The sequence below is a fragment of the Engraulis encrasicolus genome, chromosome 8, assembly GCF_034702125.1.
Source record: "Engraulis encrasicolus isolate BLACKSEA-1 chromosome 8, IST_EnEncr_1.0, whole genome shotgun sequence".
Taxonomy (NCBI): Eukaryota; Metazoa; Chordata; class Actinopteri; order Clupeiformes; family Engraulidae; genus Engraulis; species Engraulis encrasicolus.
In genome coordinates this window covers 22,125,287-22,148,440 of record NC_085864.1, presented here as the reverse complement: position 1 = coordinate 22,148,440, position 23,154 = coordinate 22,125,287, and the positions used below count along the sequence as shown (strand labels likewise).

Genomic DNA, 23,154 nt, shown 5'->3' with positions numbered 1-23,154 from the left:
TTTTCACATTATGAGCCTATACAATAAGCCTATTATAAGCCTATACATCACTTTATAACTGCAGTTATATAAATATTGTTTAATATTCCCAGTGCATCATTTATCATGAACTAAAAAAAAGAACCGTAGAGAACCGAAAACCGTGACCTTGACACCGTGATATGAACCGAACCGTGAATTTTGTCAACCGTACCACCCCTAATAACCACTTAGTGAGGTGCATACATAAAGTGTTTTTAAGAAGATATTTCGACATGCCCATAAACGGCATTGTAAAGCCAATTGAGAGAAAATCTAAATTAGCAAAATAATGGAGACAGCAGCAAATATTTAGAAAACAGTGAGCGGACATTGCAAACAACCCAGAAAAGGGGCTTTATGTTCAAAATAGTGCACTTGTCCATTACGTTTTTTTGCTGACTGGTCACTGTCACTAGTAGTCATCCTTGAGTCGTGAAAACAATCTTAGGTCCAAAAAGGGGGCCAGCAGGAAAAAAAGGTTGGGAACCACGAATGTAACATACTGCATATCAACCATCCATAGCCTCTTTGTGCAGACGGGGTCGCTAGTGGGCCTATTGGCTGAAAATACTCAACTATATCATAACAACATTGCTGTGACATTACCAAGAGCCTTAAGTAACAGATTAAGACATAGCCATTACAATTTAGGTGACAGTAAGTATATAACATGGGCTCTGGGCAAAGGGATTAAGGTTACTAAACTGGGCCAAATATGTAACCCATTCATCCAGCTGTCTTGGTCTAATCCAGTGGCTTTGTGTGCTATGCCGGATCTCAAATGGTACACTTGTGCACTTCGGTGTTCATCTTTCAGTGCGTATGGCGTATTTATCACGCATTGAAACACTGAAACATGGCCCTGCCGTGGGCAACCGGTAGGGCACTCGCCTGCCATGCGGCTGACCCGGGTTCGATTCCTGGCCTGGGTCATTTTGCTGACCCCTTCCTGTCTCTCTCCCAATTCCCTGCCTGTCCACCTTTCACACTGTCCAATCAAATAAAGTTGAAAAAGACCCCAAAAAATCTTTTTAAAATAAAGAAACACTGAAACATAGTGCCCGAAGTGCACAAGTGTGCCATCTGAGACATAGCACTAGCACTCGGGTATTGTTGTCATGTTGCCCTTGTATCATGTTAGCCTGGGAATCCCCATGCTGCCCCCTGGTGTTACAGAGCACACATAGCAAGGACAAACATACAGTATCAGTAGAGTAGAGTAGAGTAGAAAAGTGGAGTAGAGTAGAGTACTTTTTATTTAATCCTGAGGGAAATTAAGGTGTCGTACTGCTGTATAGAAAAAAATCTGGTACATTTGGTATTCTGCGAATAAAAACAAAATCCTGCAGTTTTCAAAACATTCAATCCATACATAAGATGGAGAATTGTGCAGAGTCAATAGCCTATATCATGGTCCTTGGTCAACAATGGAAAAAGTAGGCAGGTGTAGCGTAGTCAAGAACAAGAGACTGGAGCTGGTGCTTGACCTGTATATAATATGCTTTGGGGGAGGACGACTGGATGGACGGGATAGATGATGATGTTATAAATAATCTATGTAGCCTATGTCTATGTGTTTATGTTTTTGTGTAATGGAAAAAAAAGCATACACCAATATACAGCAGGACCTATGTTTTTTATAGAGTGAGACTAAGGACCGATTTCATGCTTGCAGGACAATAAATTTAGTAATATTCTCTTCTGTTCTGCTCTATTCTATTCTATTCTATGCTATGCTATGCTATGCTGCTATGTTCTGTTCTGTTCTGTTCTGTTCTATTCTATTCTATTTTGTTCTATTCCATTCTGTTTTATTGTTCTCCCTACAGGGAGCAATGGTGGAGAGGAACCCGTTTGGGATTCTAATGAGACATGCTTACTCCCTCACCTGTCTGGAGAAGGTATTGATGACCACATCAACTTCAATAATATGATGTTATTTTGCACAACATGACAAGAAACTAGTTGTATTATTGTAGAATGCGTCCCACGTGCATTTGGCCGGTTGGTTGGCAAGTGTTACATGTAATTTAGAGTTCTGCTCCCATCAGGTCCATACCAGGTCGGGCCCCGTACAGCTGGTGCGTCTGCAGAACCCCTGGGGGAAGGCGGAGTGGGACGGAGCGTGGAGCGACATCAGGGGGTCGGTTTATGCATGCCATTTTTATTTTAACATGATGCTGCCTAGTTGGTGTGAGTTCAATTGAGCAATTGAGAAAAGCTGTGACACAAAATGGTCCAAAATGGTTGCTTATGATAGAAGAACGGCACTTAACCCGTTTAAGGTGTTCACGACACACGTCCTGAGCAATTTGTTTATTAGCCAAAAATCTGTGCTAATCAGACTTCTCATCAACCGATTCCTGCAATAAACAGATAAGTAATTCCATGTACATCAGTGGTGTAGTCTACTTTTTATGGTGGCTATACTGTATATTTTAGCATTTTTTGAAGTGGGTATACAGTATATATTTGTGCTATTCTAAATAATGGATCAATCAATTTTAAGTGGGTATAATGAAATCCCTGAAATTTTGAAGTGGGTATACTCCATATACCCGCGTTCTACATAGACTACACCATTGATGTACATGACCAGGCACTTGCATATGCGTCATACTCCAGAAACAGGATAATAAACCTGACAGAAAAGGTATTGATGTGCATGCAATCATGCTCAATGTTTTAGAGAAATGGTCAGCCATACTGAGCAGCACTGTAAGAGATTGCAGGCTCGTGATAAAATCAGTGCAAACCTGAGACCAGGGATGTGTGTGCGTGTGTGTGTGTGTGTGTGTGTGTGTGTGTGTGTGTGTGTGTGTGTGTGTGTGTGTGTGTGTGTGCGTGCGCGCACGTGTGTGTGATTTTACATGTGTGTATTTATGTGTGATTGTCATTTGTGTGTGTTGTTTTTGGGGCAGGAGAGAATGGAATGAGGTTCCCGCTGAGGAGCAGAGACGAATCCAGAGGGTGAATAAAGAGGATGGAGAGTTCTGGTTAGTCTCATCTCTTTCACTTTCATTTCATTTCCACTCTTTCCATATTCCCCTCTTTCCATTGTCAACATCAGGGGTGTTTAACTCAAATGCAGAGTGGGCCAGTCATGACCAATGGACCAGCGCAATCTTCCACTCTCATTTAATTTCCACTCTTTCCATTGTATGCATCAGGGGTATCAAACCAGGCAAACTTCTAGGCAAGGCAAATTTCACAAACACGTTAATTTAATTGTCACTCTTTCCATTGTATACAGCATGAACTTTACTACAAATGCACACATAGAGTAGACAAACTTCCATTTAGCTCCAGATAAGTGCAACATTCATTTTCATGAAAAACCATGATATCCTGCAAAATATTCGACTGAAAATGACTGATGCTGGTGACTGGCATCCTGCGTTAAAGACGTAGCCTCTTACTGCAGATGGGGTCGCCGGCGGGCCTATTCACTATTTGCTGAAAACACTCAACTACATCATAACAACATTGCTATGACAGTACTGACAGCCTTAAGTAACAGATTAAGACATAACCATTACAATTTTGGTGACAGTGCAGTTATAACATAAGTGCTGCGCAAATCAATGCAATCAGTGCACAACCCTGCCTTTCCAGTTTATAGTGCATAAACAAGCAGATATATGACAAAATTGATTTTGAATTAGATCATGTATGATTGTGGCCAGAAGAGATATTGAAATTATGGTAACACTTTATTTTAGGGATACATCTATTAACACTAATACATACAATGTTAATGGCTGCATAAGTACCTTGTAAGGCATGTACTAAGTACTGAGCAAATGCGAAGACCTACTAGGTCCTTACTAAGGTTAAATTGGTAATAAATCCCTTTTTGTGCATGAACAAGACATTTGCGTATACATGCCTAACAAATGTTTGATTTTGCTTTGTACATGCCTTACAAGGCACTTATACAGAAACATTGTATGCATTAGTGTTTATAGATGTATCCCTAAAATAAAGTGTTACCGAAACTATAGATGTTGAAACTAACTATAAACTCCAGTTCTTTATATGTATGGTAAAAGAGGGCTGAGGCAGCGAAACGTGTTGTTCACGTAATAAGCTATCAGCAAAAGAAGACCAGTGTGTTATGATTTATCCCCCTTTTACTTGGATAACTTGGACTGCACATCACCAGCACCTGCACACTGGTTGTGCACAGGGACTCATGCTTTGAGGACCATGGCAGCCTTACTTACACTTCCTGAGTTTAACCAGATCTTTACAAGGGAAGTAGAGAACTAACTCTCTCTCTCTCTCTCTCTCTCTCTCTCTCTCTCTCTCTCTCTCTCTCTCTCTCTCTCTCTCTCTCTCTCTCTCTTTCTCAGGATGTCCCTCTCAGACTTTCGTCAGAATTTTGACATGATGGAGATCTGCCACCTTAGTGATGACACGTTGAGCTTGGCTGAGAGGCCCTGGCACTGCACCATGCACCAGGGGCAGTGGAAGGCTTACAAGTCTGCTGGCGGTCCTCACAGAGGGGGTAAGAACGCACTGGCTTTCTGCATTCTGCATTGTGCATCTAAAATGGCTGTTTGGCAGAATGAGTTCATTCGTGGGCTTATTCAGACTTTTAGGCCTAAATTGAAGTCGGACCCCACTTTCACTAGGTCCCCTGATATCATAACGTAGCCTCTTACTGCAGATGGGGTCGCCGGTGGGCCTATTCACTATTTGCTAAAAATACTCAACTACATCATAACAACATTGCTATTACATTACTGAGAGCCTTAAGTAACAGATTAAGACATAGCCATTACAATTTTGGTGACAGTAAGGTTATAACATAGGCTCTGCGCTAACGGGTAAATTGTATTGCAAATGTAATTTCAAAGAATTCTTAACAAAACGTGACATATTTCATGTGAAAAACTACACTACATAGCATTAAAATAATATCGGGGGCCGGTATGTGCCACAGCGCCCCCGTGTTTGTAGTTTACTGTACTTCAGTGGTTCTCAACCTTTTTTGAACAAGCGCCCCCATGGCCTCATCACAACCCTCCCAACGCCCCCATGGCCTCATCACAACCCTCCCAACGCCCCCATGGCCTCATCACAACCCTCCCAACGCCCCCATGGCCTCATCACAACCCTCCCAACGCCCCCATGGCCTCATCACAACCCTCCCAACGCCCCCATGGCCTCATCACAACCCTCCCAACGCCCCCATGACCTCATCACAAACCCTCCCAACGCCCCCATGGCCTCATCACAACCCTCCCAACGCCCCCATGGCCTCATCACAACCCTCCCAACGCCCCCATGGCCTCATCACAACCCTCCCAACGCCCCCATGGCCTCATCACAACCCTCCCAACGCCCCCATGACCTCATCATGAGCCTGACAACGCCCCCTTAGTATTAAAAAAAACTGATTAATGCTCCCCAATGGCAAATAAGCACCACCCCCTTTCAGCCGTTTCCCTCTCAACGCCCCCCTAGAGCTCCCCAACGCCCCCTGGGGGGCTGTACCGCCCCCGTTGAGAAACACTACTGTACTTTATACTGTATATGGGCATGTGTCTGTGTTCAAGTTTATCAGAGGGTGCACTCAACTTCAGGAGTAATATTAATAACCTTGTGTGTGCGGAAAAAGCTACTAACTTAACCCCTTTGCGCAGAGCCTATGCTATTACCTTACTTACTGTCACCAAAATTGTATGGCTATCTCTTAATATGTTACTTAAGGCTCTCAGTTCTGTCATAGCAATGTTGTTATGATGTCGTTGAGTATTTTCTGCAATAGTAATAGGCCCGCCGGCGACCCCATCTGCAATAAGAGGCTACAGAAGAGGAAAAATCTGCCCTCACGAGCTGGGTCTCATTATTTATTTATAAATTACACATTGGACATGGTGGAAATTTATAAATAAATAATGAGACTCAGCTCGGGGGTGCAGATTTTTCTTCTTCTCCTCTTTTTTATGCATGTGTCTGTGTCCACAGCGTGGTACTGGCGAAACCCCCAGTTCGAGCTGACTCTGCTGGAGCAGGATGACGACCCAGATGATCCGGAACTCAGCTGTTCCTTCCTGGTGGCCCTCATGCAGAAGCACCAGAGACAGAAAGGAGTCCATCTTTTCATTGGCCTGCACATTTTCAAGGTGCTCCATGCACTTTGCAAGGGTGACAGGATAGTAATGGTAGAGAGATGCGAAAGGATTGGGCAATGACCTTGTGCTGGACCGGGGTCGTCGGAATAATGGTGTGGCAGCACCTTAGCACTTTAAAGGCCAACTTCCGATAAAACACAGTTTTACTCACTGATTTTGAAAATCAGACGGTCACCCCAAGTTAAACTCACATGCAAGGCTTTCATAGCGGTGAGTCACCTCGCCTGGCTGTGTTTCCCGGTGTTTCCCAATTTACATAAACAATGCAGAGAAACGAGTGAATCACGGAAGCCTTTTTGTGTTGCGTCACATCGAAAGAAGGCGTTATCCACAAAGGTTTATGTCGACCTATTTCTCTAAAAACATGTCGAGTAATTTGTTTCTGCTTGTTTTCAAAACAAGCAATGCCTGGTGGCCCAAAACCTAGTTTAGCTTAGTTATCAGCTGGTTGCTACTCTCAGATACACACAGACCACAAAGCCTCATACATACAGCCTGCTCACTCTGGTCGCTCCATGCCTGTAGTTCGCCTAGGGGTCGCTGTCGAAAGAGCACAGCCCTGAATGGAGCCTGCACGCCTCCGTTGGCGCCCCTATAGTGCAGTACCACCCGGGGAAGTGGCGACTCTAACCTTAGACGATCTCTCTGCAGAGCAGGAGGAGGGAGCCAATCAGAGACGAAGATACACCACAGACCCGGAAGACCCTCTCGTTTCTTCACAAGCCACCTTGCTAGCTTGCAAAAACGTTTTGAAACAAAGCAAACAAAGCAACGTTTTTTAAAACAGGACCAACGCCTAACACATTCAATAACAATGGGGAACACAGCAATATTAATTAAATGACATTGAGAGGACATCTTTTAAGGTGCACTGTGTAGGATGGTGGCCAGAGAAGGTATTGCAGCTCTGCTGCTCATTGCAACTGTGCTGCCTATTGCCAAGTTTGATATTTTCATGAATATTTACTAAATAATAAATTAATATTTACTTGTATGACCAAAAGATCCACCTTTTCATGAGTGAAAAGTGCAATATTCCCAGTCATAATGCATACGTAGACTTTGGTAGTGGTTGTTAGTATTCGTGGAAAAGGAAGAGCATGAATTCTGAAAAGACACTAGTTAGGTTAGTTTGGGTGTCAGACTTGTAGCCCAAAGTTTGCCGGTTCGACTCCCGACACGCCAGGTTGGTGGGGGGAGTAATTGACTAGTGCTCACCCCATCCTCATCCATGGCTGAGGTACCCTGAGCATGGTACCATCCCGCTGCACTGCTCTCTTGGGTCGCCATTTGGGGCTGCCCCCTTGCACGGGTGAGGCATAAATGCAATTTCATTGTGTGCAGTGTGCAGTGTTCACTTGTGTGCTGTGTGCCCCAGTTGGGCTTTCAATTTCATCTCATCCTCCTCAGGCTCCTCCAAACTCTAAACGCATCTCTTCGCTGGACCTGAGTCAGCTGAGGCCTGTCCTGTCCACCTCGCAGTACAGTGCCGGCCGAGAGGTGGTGATCCGTGGTCGCCTGGCGCCCGGTCGCTACGTCATCATCCCCTCCACCTCCGAGGCGCACCGGGAGGGAGAGTTCCTGCTGCGTGTCCTGACCGAGAAGGGCAACCAAGCCAAGTAAGGCGGGCAGGGTTGCCAGATGAGACTGATGATTTCCAGCCCAAAAATATCTCAAAACCTGCTTGGAAACGCTAAATTCCGCACAACTTGAACAAAATTCTTTTGATGTCATATGGCCAAAAATCTGCAGAAAAACCTGTCAAAATGCCCTTTTTATCCGTATTTACAGGCAGATGGCCATCCTAAGCAGCCCAATTGGGCGGGAAACCACCCAATCTGGCAACACTGAAGTCGGGGTTATGTGATGAAATGTGAACTGACTCCTGTACAAAAATATCATGGTTGAAATGTTCGACTGATTTCTGTTAATTTATTGACCCTTGTGAATAGCTATATCAAGTACTGTACAATAGGCTACTGTACAGTAGTGGTGAGGGATTGTACTCTGCACAGCTAGTTTTCCAATCATTGCTCTTGGATCAGTTTTAGAGTGTTATTCCATCTTAAAATGTCAATTGGTTGAATGTCTACGAACTTCTTGATGGTTCTGCTTTGTTTGCAGTCCCGTGGACAGCTCTGATGAGGCAGATGTCCCTGCTGAGGTAAATGCACATATATTTGCTGTACACTACTGCCCTACAAAGGCAAAGTGCAATAACTTCATTGTTTTCCATCAAACTTGAGTTTGGACTGAAAATGGTCTTCAGTACACCTCCAAAATCTAAAGCCCTCAGTACGCTTGCTGCGAGCCGCAAATTATGTGCGTCACCGCGAGCAACCGACTGCCCATGCTTGCTTTAAAAGCAGTAGAGTAGACCAACACGCAAAATACTGGCAGTGTCATCCATGGCACAGAGAGAACAGCATTGCGATCTGGAAATTGGGAACACAGACTGTAAACAAAACAAAATAAGGACTCCCTGGTTAAGGAGAAGATACCGCTACTTCTACATTTGCATGCTCTTTTCTCAAAGTGCAACGGGGAAGTATGATTGCAAATCGAATGTTTGTAATTTCGGACAAGCTCGAGACGGTCTGGAAAAGTTGCCACCATCGTCATGTTCTCCAGAAGCACTTGTATGTTATGGAGCTGTGCAGTCTTTCTTATCATCACCTCCAGCGAGTTTGAACATATCGCACCTAACGCACTTGTTTGGTTGCAGTATTTAACATGCGTAAAATTGACATGAGCTGCGCAAGTTACCGCGCTCATGCGCACGCGTATCCTACAGCAAGCATACCGCGGGCCTTATGGTTCAAATGAGTCCTGTTTTTGAGATATTGCTCTGTCCAATTTTGCAGTAACTACAATATCCAACCTAATACCAAGGCTTTGAAGTCATTTTTTCTCAGTTTGTTTCAATATTGGTGTAGTTGTTGCACTTTGCCTTTGTAGGGCAGAATAGGGTGGCACATTACAAGCTTTATTGGAAACATCTTTAGACATTAATCAAAACAGCACTCTGAATACATTCTTATTTTGAACTGCTTCCTTCTGGCAGAAGATGCAGAGTACCTTTGGCCAAAAAGTTTTTTAAAAACATTTTTTATTACATACTTTTCTCATCAATAATTATAATTTTAGGCCTGGTGCCATTTAAATCAGAGAAACAGACATTTCAGACACACGCACACACACACACACACACACACACACACACACACACACACACACACACACACACACACACACACACACACACACACACACACACACACACACACACACACACACACACACACACACACACACACACACACACACTGCCATGACCTCAAAAGACTGTAATTTAAATTACAGTATAAATTCTATACAGTGTATGTTGAGAAATGATGTCTGACATGTTATATGTGTGATTTGCATCTGATTCCAGATAACTTATGTAACTCATGGTTCCTCAGTTCTTCCATCTCCCAGTGATACCCGTCAGCTTTTCAGAAAACACTGCAATAAGGTAAGCAAAAAAAATATCTAAACAATAACAGTAAGAAAAAACATATTCACTCTGTAGTCTCAGTAAAGCACAGCTGAAGGCTCAACTGCCGCTACGTGTGGGCAGTTTTAAAGTCCTTAATGGACATGTCATAATAATAAAGACATTTTTAACTATACTTTTTGGAGTGCCTTGGTGAAGAAAAGTTTTTTTTCTCTTTTCAAGCACAGCTGATAATTGAGTTTTTTTTACATCTCCAGGTCGGACAGTGTCAACCTGCGGAATTGTTCAGCCTGCTGACTGAGGCTATTAAAGGAGGAGGTGAGTGGGAATGGGGAGAGGGCATGGGGCGTTCTACTGTACTGCAGGGGTCGGGAACCTATGTCTCGAGGGTCATTTGTGGCCCTTGAAGCTGTTTTATCCAGCCCCTGACATCCTTTTAATGTTATGCAGCTTCATATGAAATATGACATATTTTGTAAAGGAATCTTAGAAATTCCATTTGCAATACAATTAAGCTATATTCATGGGACCTACAGAATGTGGGGTCTGTTGTAAAGGTGGTTGCCTTCAATAGAATAGGCCTACAGTCCAGGGGAAAATCGTGGTTTGTGTTCATAGTACGGCCCTTGGAGGACTTTTATGGCCCTAGTGGCCCTTCAAATGAAAGGTTCTCCATCCCTGTTGTATTGTAAAACCATGTACCTAATGCAAAGACATGGCAGAATCCTGGTTTGGGCTCATAGTACGGCCCTTGGAGGACGTTTACGGCCCTTGGAGCAATTTGAAGTGGCCCTTCGAATGAAAAAGGTTAAACCCCCCTGCTGTACTGGATGTATGTATAATGTATACAGCACTGACCAATGTCTCGTTAGAGGGTGATTTAACCCCTTAATGCGCGCCGTACCTCCTGAGGCACGCTGTAATAGACATTGAAATGTAACTACCATAGCACTACAATACCATGACACAACACAGGCCCTTTAGTAATGCACCACGACTTGGTCATTACCATACTGGTAACAATGAATTTATAAAGCCGCGCCTTAAGGGGTTAAAGGGATTACACATACAAGTACCATTGAGAAATAATTATGCATATACCAATTACAATGCAAAAATCAGCAAATACAAAAAATTGTGATTGTGTGTACAGTTTCGTTCTTGTAAGAACATTTTGCTGAAATTTTGTCTTTTTTTTTTTTTTTTACAAAAAAATCTAAATCAGTTGAAAATAGTTTTTGAAAAGTGTGCCCATTCTTTAAGAACTGGCATTTTCTTCTGGTTTGCGCTAAACTTCCTGTGTGTGTGTGTGTGTGTGTGTGTGTGTGTGTGTGTGTGTGTGTGTGTGTGTGTGTGTGTGTGTGTGTGTGTGTGTGTGTGTGTGTGTGTGTGTGTGTGTGTGTGTGTGTGTGTTACAAACGGTAACATAGAAGGACTCAAAAGCAACGGAAAAGGGTGCTCGTTGGTAATTTAATGAAGTCGTCTAGGGGTACAAGATTCAAGATTCAATATAAACAAAAGAGGAGCCGCGCTCCTACAGTATATCAAACACAAAATGGTCAAAGCCGTAAAGGCATAGAATGAGAAAGTCTAAGCCATTGCAAAAAGTCAAAATGACAAAATGACGGCAAATGCAGGTCACAAACGGGCAGACGAGTGGGAAGTGGCAAGCCGGAAGTGAGCGAGAGAGATGGATGGTCATCGCCTCTACTTATGCAGCACCGCCTCCAGGCGCAGGTGGACTCAAATCCTCAGCATCTCAGGATCCTGCTATGGGCATGCGCAACAATCAAAAGTTAGGGGGCAGCCGAACAACAAAATTAGGGAGAGCAAATGAACCGCACCTGGTGGTAACAGTGTGTGTGTGTGTGTGTGTGTGTGTGTGTGTGTGTGTGTGTGTGTGTGTGTGTGTGTGTGTGTGTGTGTGTGTGTGTGTGTGTATGTGTGTGTGTGTGTGTGTGTGTGTGTGTGTGTGTGTGTGTGTGTGTGTGTGCGCGTGCGTGTGTTAACGATGTCTCTCTGTGATTCTCTTCCTGTTGTTTCTTCATGTGATCCAGCACTTGCAGGAAGTGAGGAGAAGTTGTGTCTGGAGCACTGCAAGAGCTTCGTCGTCCTAATGGATGTATCCTTGTGTTGATGCTGCCGTAATTGCCGTAATTCATGCTGAAGACAACAAGGCACTTTCTTTGCACTTTTCCATCCCCCCCCCTCTATTTTTCTTTTTTTCTTTTTTAATCTTTTTTGAGGACACAAAAAACCCACAACAATTTTTACTCTTTATAGGTTTCAAACCTATAATAAGACGTAATAAACAAATCTTGAATCTTAAGCCACTACTTTCCCCCCCATGCTTTGAACTTTCAGACTTATACTGCAATGTGGCGATGTATACAGTAGATTATTATGTGTGACTAGCACAAAATGAAGGCAGTTAGCTCCAGAGGTATGTGTACTACATGGTTTTAATCTGAAGTTGACTGGATGCGGCCTATATATGAGTGTGATATATAGGCCAGAAATTACAGTACAGGATGGTATGATCGACAGTTCTTCTTGTCTTGCCATTTGTCCTGCCATTTAAAGACAGTAAAATGGTACAAATCGTTTTTGTTGAATAATGTTATATTCACTCTTCATAACATTAATCTAATTAGTCTAAATTGTTAATTTACCATAATTTCAAAGCCGTAAACTGCCTTTTTTCACATGCTTTGAACCCTGCAGCTTAAACAATGACGCAGCAGCTTATTGATGGATTCATACAGGCTAACAAAATTCACACCATTGAAACGTCATCTTAACAGCTCATGTACGAACAACGCTTAGCAATGCTATAACATTTTATGGCTGTACTTGTATGTTCAGATCAAATCAGAGACCAAAGCGAACAGGTAGCTGAGGTCATTGAAGAAGCTTCGCCATAAATTACCTTTCTAGTTGAAACATAGATGACAAGGTTTTTTTTAAGACCCCCGTGAAGATACCCATTTCTTTAACTCTCACAACGAAATATAGAGCCAGGGATTGGCCCAGCTTGACTGGCAGGAGTTTCAAGCTCTCTGGGATAAACTCAGGAAATGGACGGTAAGTCTACAACACCCCTCTAGCTACTACATAGTACTGCATGTGTAGTGTGCATTCGTGTACAGGATGTACCTCATTAAGTTGATGCAGATCATACCTTGTAAAAAAAGGTTTTGTTTGCAGTACACTATTGCATCTCTTGCAATCACATCAAGTACACATGGGGAATCAAATTGATTTTGTGTGATTTAAAGTTACTGCAACTTTTGGAACTTCTTATGAGGCAACACACATCTAGCCACATATTCGTTCGCTACATACAGTTCTGGCAAAAATTGAGAGACCACCTCGAAATTACCAGTTTTTCTGGTCTTACTACTTATTGGTATGTTTGTCAGTAAAATGAACATTGTGGTTTCATTCTATAAACTATGGACAATATTTCCTCCGAATCTCGAATGAAAATATTGTCATTTAGAGCATCTATTTGCAGAAAGTTACAAATGGTCAAAATAACACAAAACATACAATGTTTTCAGCAAGATGATATTCACTTTAAAACAACATAATGGTAATGTGTTAACTTGGGAAATAAATGCTCTAAATTACTATTTTCATTCGAAATTCAGAGGAAATGTTGTCATTAGTTTATAGAATAAAAAACAGTGTTGATTTTACAGACACACATGCCAATAAATAGTAAGACCAGAATACTGGTAACTTCGAAGTGGTCTCTCAATTTTGGCCAGAGCTGTAGTTATCAAGCACAATGGCAAAATTGAAAACTTTACAATCTTAACAACACGGTCTAAAACACCACAAACACCTGTACTGACAAGGTCTGACTTGATCTGATACTAGATAAATCCCAGATACTAGATCTCAGATCAGGGCGCGTCAGCCAGTAGGCAGTATGGTATGTGTCCCAGCTGTTCTAGGTCTCCAATTGTTGTATTTTGCAGGACATCTTCATGAGATACGACTACAATAAATCTCACTCGCTGGAGTACAGAGAGATCAGCCACGCCCTCATGAGTGCAGGTTGGAAACACTATTCATTATAACTGTTTTCAGATTCACCACCAGATGTCAGTATATCGACTTGCATACGTTCCATTGCCCGCTTGTCTTCACACATGTTGATTTCTCCACATCTAATATAATCTTGTCATCTAGGTGGATGTGTGGGTGTGTGAGGATTTTTGAGTATTTTTATAATAGCTTTTATATGAATTATTGATAGCTTTGCCGAACAAGGGCTGCTTTTTTGTAGTACAATGGCGAATAAAAAGCTATTCTGCAGGGAAAATATGTTCACACTCTGATGAAGGCCGCAGGGCCGATACGCGTTGGTGATTTTTAATGCATTTGCCCACATAATAAAGCTTGATTTTTTACCACTTCAATCAACTGAAGCGCCTGGTCCAAGGACCTTTTTCCTCTAGTCTTTTTTTTTAAACTTTGCACCAGTTGGTTTTGGGGGATACTAGTAGCGCTGCCAAAAGCTGTTCTATTCTATTCTATTCTATTCTATTCTATTCTATTCTATCCTGTTCTATTCTATTCTATCCTGTTCTATTCTATTCTATTCTATTCCATCCTATTCTATCCTGTTCTATTCTATTCTATCCTATTCTATCCTATTCTATTCTATTCTATTCTATTCTATTCTATTCTATTCTATCCTGTTCTATTCTATTCTATTCTATTCTATCCTGTTCTATTCTATTCTATTCTATTCTATTCTATTCTATTCTATCCTGTTCTATTCTATTCTATGCTATTCTATTCTATCCTGTTCTATTCTATTCTATTCTATCCTGTTCTATTCTATTCTATTCTAATCTACTCTATTCTATTCTGCATCAAAATCTGATCTATAGGCATCCAGGTGGACGACTTCATCATACAGCTGATTGGTCTGCGGTACACGGAGCAGGATATGACAGTCAGCTACCCAGGTTTCCTGTACCTAATGATGAAGCTGGACAGCATGATCCGTAAGAGGGGCAGAGACTGGGGAACTTATGTGCTCCTGGTTACACATATACACACAGATATTTTTAAACAGGGATATTTTTGCATCCATTTACATACAGTCTAAGCACGGTATGTGGACTTAAAAAAAGACTGCTAAATGTAAGCAATGTAATGTAAAAATGCCATTGTGACAGGTGCGTTTCAGCCCCCGAAAAGGGATAATTCTTAAAACCGCAGTTTTAAATGCACATGTTAAGGAAAGGCCAAAGCTGATGCGTTTTCAAAAATACCCATATACGTGTAAAAAGTGTCAATGTTAGCCAAAACAAAACACTGACATTACCACCGTGTTCATTTAGGTGATTAAATTATACTAATTATCCGTAAAAGAGGAGGGATTGAATATTGATGGTGACAGCACACATCCCCCCTTGTTGTTATTATCAGGGCTGAAATTATTAACACTGTGTGTGTGTGTGTGTGTGTGTGTGTGTGTGTGTGTGTGTGTGTGTGTGTGTGTGTGTGTGTGTGTGTGTGTGTGTGTGTGTGTGTGTGTGTGTGTGTTTGTGCGTGCGTGCGTGCGTGCGTGCGTGCGTGCATGCGTGCGTGCGTGCATGCGTGTGGTTACTTTTGATATTTACATCACTGTAGACATTGTATCCAAGTTTGTAGGCATAAAGGTTATGGAGTGGAGTGGGCATTGCTACTATATGGATGTCAGCAGCATGTTAAGTGTATGTTCGCTTCTGTATACCGCAGGTAGATTTCAAACATTTGACATGATGGGAATGGGAACAGTTTCCGTCAATATGAGACAGGTAAGCAGGCTGTTTAGTTTACCCTCTGGTATATAGTAACCTTTAAGGCCCTGTTCACATAGGATAGTTTTAATAAGAAAACACCCAAAATAATAACAATTAGAAAGCTGACGGGATGTTTTTCCTCCCTTGAGAAAAGCGTCAAGGGATGTTGACATGACAACCGCTAATTGTGGAACACAAGCAAGCTATGTTGCAGCTTCAAATACAGCATACTAGCTAACTTCTATTAGTATCAACTGGCACAGTAGTTCAAAGATCCTATCACGGCCTAAAAGATTTTTTTAAAGTAAAAAGAATGTGTGCATGATGTGAAATGTGTGCAATGCACACTGACGTATACTATACACATTAGTGGCGATACAGGTTTCTAAAATTCCGAATATATAGCTCAAAATTCTATAGAACTCATTGCCCCAAACATTCATGTCGGACTGAAGCACTGATGCAGCTTTAAGAGTTACTCACCATTAATGACAATTGTGTACATTTTGTTTTCATGATTGCAGTGGCTCCACATGACCCTCTACAACTGAGCCCACTGATTGGATGACGATTTTGTGTGAGATCATCATGGCAGCTGACTCTTACACAACCACACCTGCTCATTTCCTGGACCTCTAAAATGTCTGCTAGGCCCTGCCGTGGCCAACCGGTAGGGCACTCGCCTGCCATGTGGCCGACCCGGGTTCGATTCCTGGCCCGAGTCATTTGCAGACCTCTCCCCATTCGCTTCCTGTCCACCTCTCAAGCTGTCCTGTCAATAAAGTTGTAAAAGACCAAAAAAAAAAACTAGAATGTCCACTAAAAGTCTCTTCATCGGCATGGCATTTTTCTGTAAAATATTTTTAAAACCCAGATCATATTGTTGTGTTGTGTTTATGTCAATAAACATTCTCAACAGTAACAATGTATCTCTGTGTTCAATCTGGGAGTGAGTGATATTTTTGATGATGATCTGAGCTGGCCTGGAGTGCGTTACAATATGCAACCTTGCTCCCTCCACTTGTGCTTGTGGCCTCGCCCCGCCTCCTGGCCCCTCCTCCGTGGAGAAAAAGATAAAGTTTCCCAGCTGTCAGCCTAGCCACAACAACTTTTGAGGGACTGTTTTTCATTCACCATCCCAATTGCAAATGAGAAGAAGACTTTACAATTGAGCTTTTGCAAGATATTGAAATATAATGCTGTTGTCAGTGATGTCATCATGGCATATTACTTCCTGGTACGAGGAAACAAGCACAAGTAGAGGAGGCAAGGGCGCATTGTAACGCACTCCTGGTGTTGGTTTGGCGATATGATCAATATGATGATCCCACTAATTGTAACACCATGCAATAGAATCCAGTATCTACACAATGAGTTTGGAAAAAAATCCTATAATCATCACCATAATCAGTAGCACATAACCATGATGAAAACATTTTTTGGAGAGAGGTCGAACTTTGTTCTAGGGTCATTACTTTGAAAAAAAAAACATCCACAGCTCACTGATTCTGTTGTTTTGCAAATATGATTATAAGTTTTATAATATCGTATAGTTCCAAACATTATAGTTTTGTAATCTTTTATTTCATTATTTGCCGTTTAAACAAGAACATAATGCTGGGCTTACTATGTAAAAAAAAGCCAAAGCATGTGTTCCCTGAACATCAAAACTTTTTTTTAACCCACTGATACCGGGTGCTGCATGGCAGAACATTGACCCCAACGCCTGGATCTGCATAACATTGCTTTAGGCTCATGAAATTTGAGATTTTTTTAGTTAAAAATGTTTTTATGCTAGAGCTGAATGAATATGCCCTAACGCAAGATGAGGCTCTTAGCTTACACATGTCTTGTTTTTATTTACTTCAGAGGCTTACTTGAGATACTGTATTTGGGTTTTCTAAAGGCTGACAGTACCTTTTCCCATTTCGGCAGCAGGCATTTTCCCCAGGTGTTTTAGGGTTCAATGGGTTGTTGGAGTTTTGTATTTAAGATACATCATTATATGTATACAGCCTAATGTATAGGACTTGACATGAACGAAAGAAAATAAAGCAGTATAGTTTGACATGCATTTAGTCTTCTTGCAGCCACATTTAATTAACTGTAATGGTGTCTGATATGATATCTTAGCTGGCATGTTGTTATTTTTACCAGTTTGCATATGATGGCAATGGTAACTTTGGCTTTGCTACATTAGGCCACGAGCCAGGTCCACCCCTCAGGAGTTTTTTTTCTGCCTGGGGTTATTGAAAATAAAAGATTTTGGTAACGGTTACCCTCTTGTCTGGCCCCTCTTTGTGTCATGGTTTTGAGCCATACTGTCACACCTTTTCCACTACTATTTCCCATTTATTCCGTAAGTCTAGCAACATTTCATGTACATAGGGGTCAGTGACGAATAAGATTTTGCAAATAGCTTTTCAACTTTTTTTTTTTTGCAAAAGTAAAGACTGCTGCCAAAATCTCAAGTGGCACAATGACAAGAAAAAGGAGAAACATAAAATATTTATTCACAAATGCTGTGTGCAAAAGTACTGAATGTCAATATGCCCCTTTGAATTAGATTAAATGAAATAATTTTTAAATATACATTGTTTTGCAATGTATGGCAGGAGAAATGCTGAAGTCTTTGCATTTTCTAAATAACTTGAACTGACAATTGATGCCTTACTGTTAGAACAAGTGTCAGCACACTACATTGCATGTTACAGTTTGGTACTCATGACATTTCCTGTGAATTAAAAAAATGCTGGTGTCACCATCTGGCAAAGTACATGAGTCAGTTGGTGTAACCAGCACTAATGTACCAGACAATGTTGCTTAACGGGCAATAGAAATCAAGCATAGCAGTCAACAGGGTTCATTGAATTTGCCTTTTGTAATTGAGAAACACACAAACAATGAGATACATATGTGTTTCCTAAACTTTCCAGGGGTGCATGTTTGGAAACTTTTTCTGCCATCTGAAGATTTGAATGACGTGAATTCACAGGTTCTGGCCAAAACATTTCGAACAGGTGCGTCGCCAGAGTAGACCTATTTTACAGGGGCGCGTGCCTCGGTATGAGTTTCACAAAAAAGAAATGTAAGTCTGTGGCGTTAAGTTCTGCTAGGAAGACGAGACGGTAACTCACTCATCTTATTTGTCAATCGAGTCTTCTATGGTAGAACAACCTTGCTACCTTGGAATTTAGCTCAAGTTCAGAATACAGAGTAATCTACATAATGTGCACAAAATAGCACACATGCACAACTTGCAATAGGCTAACATAATTAATATAATCTACAAGCTTTTAAAAATAAATAACTGCATTTTTGTTGTTGTTGCTTGCACGCTGTGCGTGCTCGCATATTATCTCTCGGTGCCCTACTGTGCCCCTGTATAGCATTAGGTCAGCTGACGCCCCTGATTTCAGACTATTCTGAAATAGTTGTGGCAGCAGTTTGGAGCGTGCCCCCTCCTCTTCCAACATGACTGTGTACAAGTGCACAAAGCAAGGCCTGTAAAGACATGGATTGATGAACTTGATTGGCCTGCACAGAGTCCAAACCTGAACTCAACACATCACCTTTGGATTGATCAGAGCAGAGACTGAGAGCCAGGCCTTCTCGACCAATTAGTGTGTGACCTTACCAATGCGCTTTTGGAAGAATGGTCAAAAATTCCTATAAATACACTTCACAACCTTGTGGACAGTCTTCTCAGATGTGTTGAAGCTGGAATAGCTGCAAAAGTTGGACTGATATATTGAACCCTATGGGTCAGGAGTTAAGCGAAGTTCATATATCAGTCTAGGCAGGTAAACGAATAGTTTTGGCAATGTAGTGTAGGCCCTATATCAAAAACTGGAATGAGATGATGACCTCTGGGTATCATTACACTAGTAGATCTTACTGCCATCCGATGGTCAACCAAAATAACAATTTATGCTGTTGTTACTTTAATGGACCAGTAGATGTCAGTAAAAAGAAAAAAGAAAAAAAAGAAAATCATGGCTATGTCTCAAATGACACACTTTTGTCAGTGCACTGACAGTCAGTGCACAGTGCACACAGTGCACTGAGGTCTTTAGTGCATAGTGTCGTGGAAAAAATTGAGCACTATGCACTGTGCCCTCGCTGGAAGTGACGGCTGAGCATGGCATTAACTCGGCAAAATATGAGTTGGCTACTATTTACAATGCACAGCGTCTGGTGCTTGTATTTCCATGTCCTTCACCCCAAAGGACAACAATCACACATACAATACTTTGGTTGGCATGAAAAGGTTGGTGTCCCATCAACATTACTTACAGAATTAGGTGACTGTTGACCAAACTCTTCTACTGAGCTGAATGCCACATTTCTTCCATGTCATTTGGTGTGTTCCAATACTCGTACTGTCCGCCCTTTCCGCACTGTGTTTGGGTACGCAGGGTGTTCCATTTTTAATCGCGACGGTAAAGTGTACTGTAAATTACCCGGATAACGCCCCCAAAACGGCCATTTTTCGAAGTGTGGAGTTACTGTACACTTTTCGCACTCAACGGCCGCCATGTTTGTGACATAGGCCTAGTTGAGTGTCAGATCTGTCAAATGGTTGAATCTCCGTGATAACAGCATAGTTTTGATTCCAAAGACAATCGCCATGTGTATTAGAGGCAGGGGTAACTTCAAAAAGTGTCAGCATAACGAACAGTGCTTTCCGTGAGGAATTGCATATTGGCGGTTGGAGGCGACCAACCGTCATTTCCGTTAAGTGTATCAGACAGAACGGGAATCGGAATGTACTCGCCTCGTGAATCGCGGAGGGTGGAAAGGGTAGGCCTACTTCACTGCACTCAAACAAGGTACACAGTACAGAGGGTGAGTAATGGAACGCACCATGTGTCAACATGGCCGCCGTGTAGTGCGTGCAGTGTCCATCATTCAAGCACTGCATTTGTCCGCTGTTGTTAGGGGATCATCCTGGCACTTTCAGTGCACTGGCTCAACTGAAATTTTCAGCGTGAGCGCCCTAGGCAGTGAAAAACAGTGCCCGAAGTGCACAAGTGCAGCATTTGAGACATGGCCCATGATTGACAAACTCCACTAGGCTATTACTCGTACATTTGTTATCACTTATTGTTGAATAATAATAATAATAATAATAATAATAATAATAATAATAATAGCCATCATCATCATCATACAGCTCAACTGTGCTCCCATAGACACGATTCGAATGAATGGTGTCTAGGCTACTGATGATCAAATAAACTTTAAGAAGATATTTTTTAATGAAAGACATTTTTTTTACAGTGTATCTTTTGTTATTTGTTCCTAATGTAATGCTTGTGTGTTATCTTAAGTCGAATACAAAGCAATTAAGTGAGCAGTGAAATAGGTTAGCCTGCGTTTCTCCCTTGGAATCGGCGGACATAATGGGCGTTGTACGGTAAAACTGAAAGGCGTCTGTTGTTGAGGGCGGGGACTCTGTGGCAATACCTTATTATTAATGTCAACAGTTTGCATATTCAGCATCGCCCTGCCAGAGTCTCTACCTTTGAAATTCTGTGGGAGCGGCAAGCGTCGACTCCGGGCTATTACACAATTTTTGTGCGGGTGGAACGGCATTCTTCTGGTACGGTGTCAGGGTAGGCTACAAGCTACGCGCTCATCGGACGACGCAGGCTACGCATTGTTGCAGCGACTGGGTCGAACCATTTTGGTATTTCGTTTGCCTTTTGAGGTCATTCGCGAACTCTGGTTTTGCGGACATGGTAGATTATCACGCCACAAATAATCAATACCCGTCGGGCAACCAAAACCAATACATGGAACAAGAAAATGATTGGGACCGGGACCTGCTGCTCGACCCGGCCTGGGAAAAACAGCAGAGGAAGGTAAGAGGTTGGCCGGCAGATGTGTAGGGAGAGGCCGGGGACTTCAACGGGGCCTTGGTCGAATGATTTGTTGGTGGGGCTGTGCCTATGAAAAGATTGTTTCCCGTTGCTACGTTAGTTGTGATCATTAGATTATCTCTGTTTTTTGTACAGATTTCACACGAGACCCAAAGATGAAGTCAGTGGCCAAAAATATGTTTTCGTGTCCACGCCATTGGCCTTATCTGCTACTGTCCACGCTCTGTGAGATTTTTAGATGTATCAGTGATGCGCGTGGCAACAGTTTCGATGAGCCTGCGCTCGGATACAAAGTTGCGAAAATAGATTGCGGAATTGTCTTTGAGACGAAATCGGTAGCCTAGGCTATGATAGCAGGCTACTCCCGTTTCGGAAGGATTGGGAAGTTAAAGCAGCTGGTTGCAGCCGCATTAAAACTGCAGGTATGGGATATCTACTGGCGTTCACCTTACGCTAAAAGTAATACATTTCTTGGTGTGGAGTGGGAAATTGCTTTAGAAATAGCAACGTAGACTTGGGGGTGTGCGTTCTTCTCGCTGAAATGACCACAAACTACTATGTTGGTAGCCTAGGCCTAGAGAACGTTTCCCAACGGTATTCAATTGCATCATGTAGGCTACGCTGAACACGGGGCAACTGTGTGGCGCTGCTTTCACCACCGAGGGTAAAGTTTGCTAACAACAGAAAAGTTAAATTATTAACAAGTTGAAAGCATACATGCCTATGTGGTTTCTGTTGCAACCTACGTGGAGTAGATACCAGACTCCGTCAATATGCTTTGTCTGGATTGGTCCAGAATTTTTTTTGGCCCGAAGTTGGAGGCGTGACTATAGTAGCCTAGCATAGGCCCTACATAATCACGGACATTATTTTGAACGGTCGGGCGGTGGTGGTGAGAGCACCGAGGGCAAATTCCTTTGGCTCGTCACTCCCGCGCCTGGCCCTTTATTGCAGTGAACACATTTTTGCGTAGGCCGGATAGCGCGCCTGTCCTTCACTGTTTCGCGGAGTTGACACCGTCAGTGTGGTGATGACCTCGGCTACAACAATGAAATAAAAAGTAATACGATGGCCTTCACTACATGTAGCCTTATCTGATTAGGCCTACATTGTTTTGCAAAAGATTTTAGATCAAGGCGACCTAGGCTACACATAAGATGTCAGCATACAGAATGTAGCCCATGTGAAAATGGAGTGCTGGTTTGACAAGGTGGTTGATGATGAACTACGGTGTTCATGGGGGGTTTTGACATGAAGGGAAGCTGTCTTGGAAGAGGAGAGTCTTGAAAAGCTTCTTAAAGATTGAGTGGGGTGGATAGGCCCAGCAACTACTCTTGTAGCAGCTGGTAGCTTTAGCCTACTCTACCATTATAGGGTTGACTCAAAGCAGTTTGGACTGGGATTGTTGAGGGCAAAGGTAGCCTGACTGTGTCAGAGGAATGCAGTGCCCTGCCAGGAACAAACATGTGCATCTTTTTTATGGTTGTGTGCAAACCAGGGATTCCACAGTGAATGCATGTTGAAAAGCCTGAGTTCATCAATAAGGCTTAACCTCAGCGATCATTGTCTAGTAGAGGTTAATTCTATTCGACTGCCATATTTTTGCATATTGCATGCTTAAATGTCTTCATTTGAGTCATTGTGCAAAAGCATGCCAGTGTTTCCCACAGGCCAAATAGCATTAAGCTTATGCGCATACTAGTTTTCAGAGGGGGTACCTGTTGGCCTGGACTTGCAGGCAGACTTAATTACCTGAAGGCTACTACTATTAAAGAACGTGAACACTTGAGCTTGTTACT

General features: G+C 42.3%; 2 protein-coding genes across 3 annotated transcripts in view; both read left to right on the top strand.

Annotated features, from left to right (window-relative positions):
- zgc:85932 (uncharacterized protein LOC405875 homolog) overlaps nt 1-16,429 on the top strand; it is a 30,388-nt gene extending 13,959 nt beyond the window's left edge. The window contains exons 6-20 of the mRNA XM_063204359.1: nt 1,851-1,922; nt 2,073-2,164; nt 2,943-3,017; nt 4,377-4,531; nt 5,998-6,155; nt 7,575-7,783; nt 8,289-8,328; nt 9,601-9,681; nt 9,921-9,981; nt 11,721-11,785; nt 12,679-12,747; nt 13,650-13,728; nt 14,571-14,687; nt 15,427-15,485; nt 15,995-16,429. Of these exons, the coding sequence (XP_063060429.1) occupies nt 1,851-1,922; nt 2,073-2,164; nt 2,943-3,017; nt 4,377-4,531; nt 5,998-6,155; nt 7,575-7,783; nt 8,289-8,328; nt 9,601-9,681; nt 9,921-9,981; nt 11,721-11,785; nt 12,679-12,747; nt 13,650-13,728; nt 14,571-14,687; nt 15,427-15,485; nt 15,995-16,021 (1,359 nt within the window). The 3' untranslated portion in view covers nt 16,022-16,429. The remainder of the gene's footprint in view (nt 1-1,850; nt 1,923-2,072; nt 2,165-2,942; nt 3,018-4,376; nt 4,532-5,997; nt 6,156-7,574; nt 7,784-8,288; nt 8,329-9,600; nt 9,682-9,920; nt 9,982-11,720; nt 11,786-12,678; nt 12,748-13,649; nt 13,729-14,570; nt 14,688-15,426; nt 15,486-15,994) is intronic.
- Nucleotides 16,430-20,947: 4,518 nt separating this feature from the next.
- Nucleotides 20,948-23,154, top strand: part of actn4 (actinin, alpha 4) — a 52,231-nt gene continuing 50,024 nt past the window's right edge. Inside the window, exon 1 of one of the 2 annotated variants that reach the window (XM_063205186.1) lies at nt 20,948-21,337. In XM_063205186.1, the coding sequence (XP_063061256.1) occupies nt 21,212-21,337 (126 nt within the window). In that variant the 5' untranslated portion in view covers nt 20,948-21,211. The remainder of the gene's footprint in view (nt 21,338-23,154) is intronic. The other variant, XM_063205185.1, reaches the window with a different exon arrangement.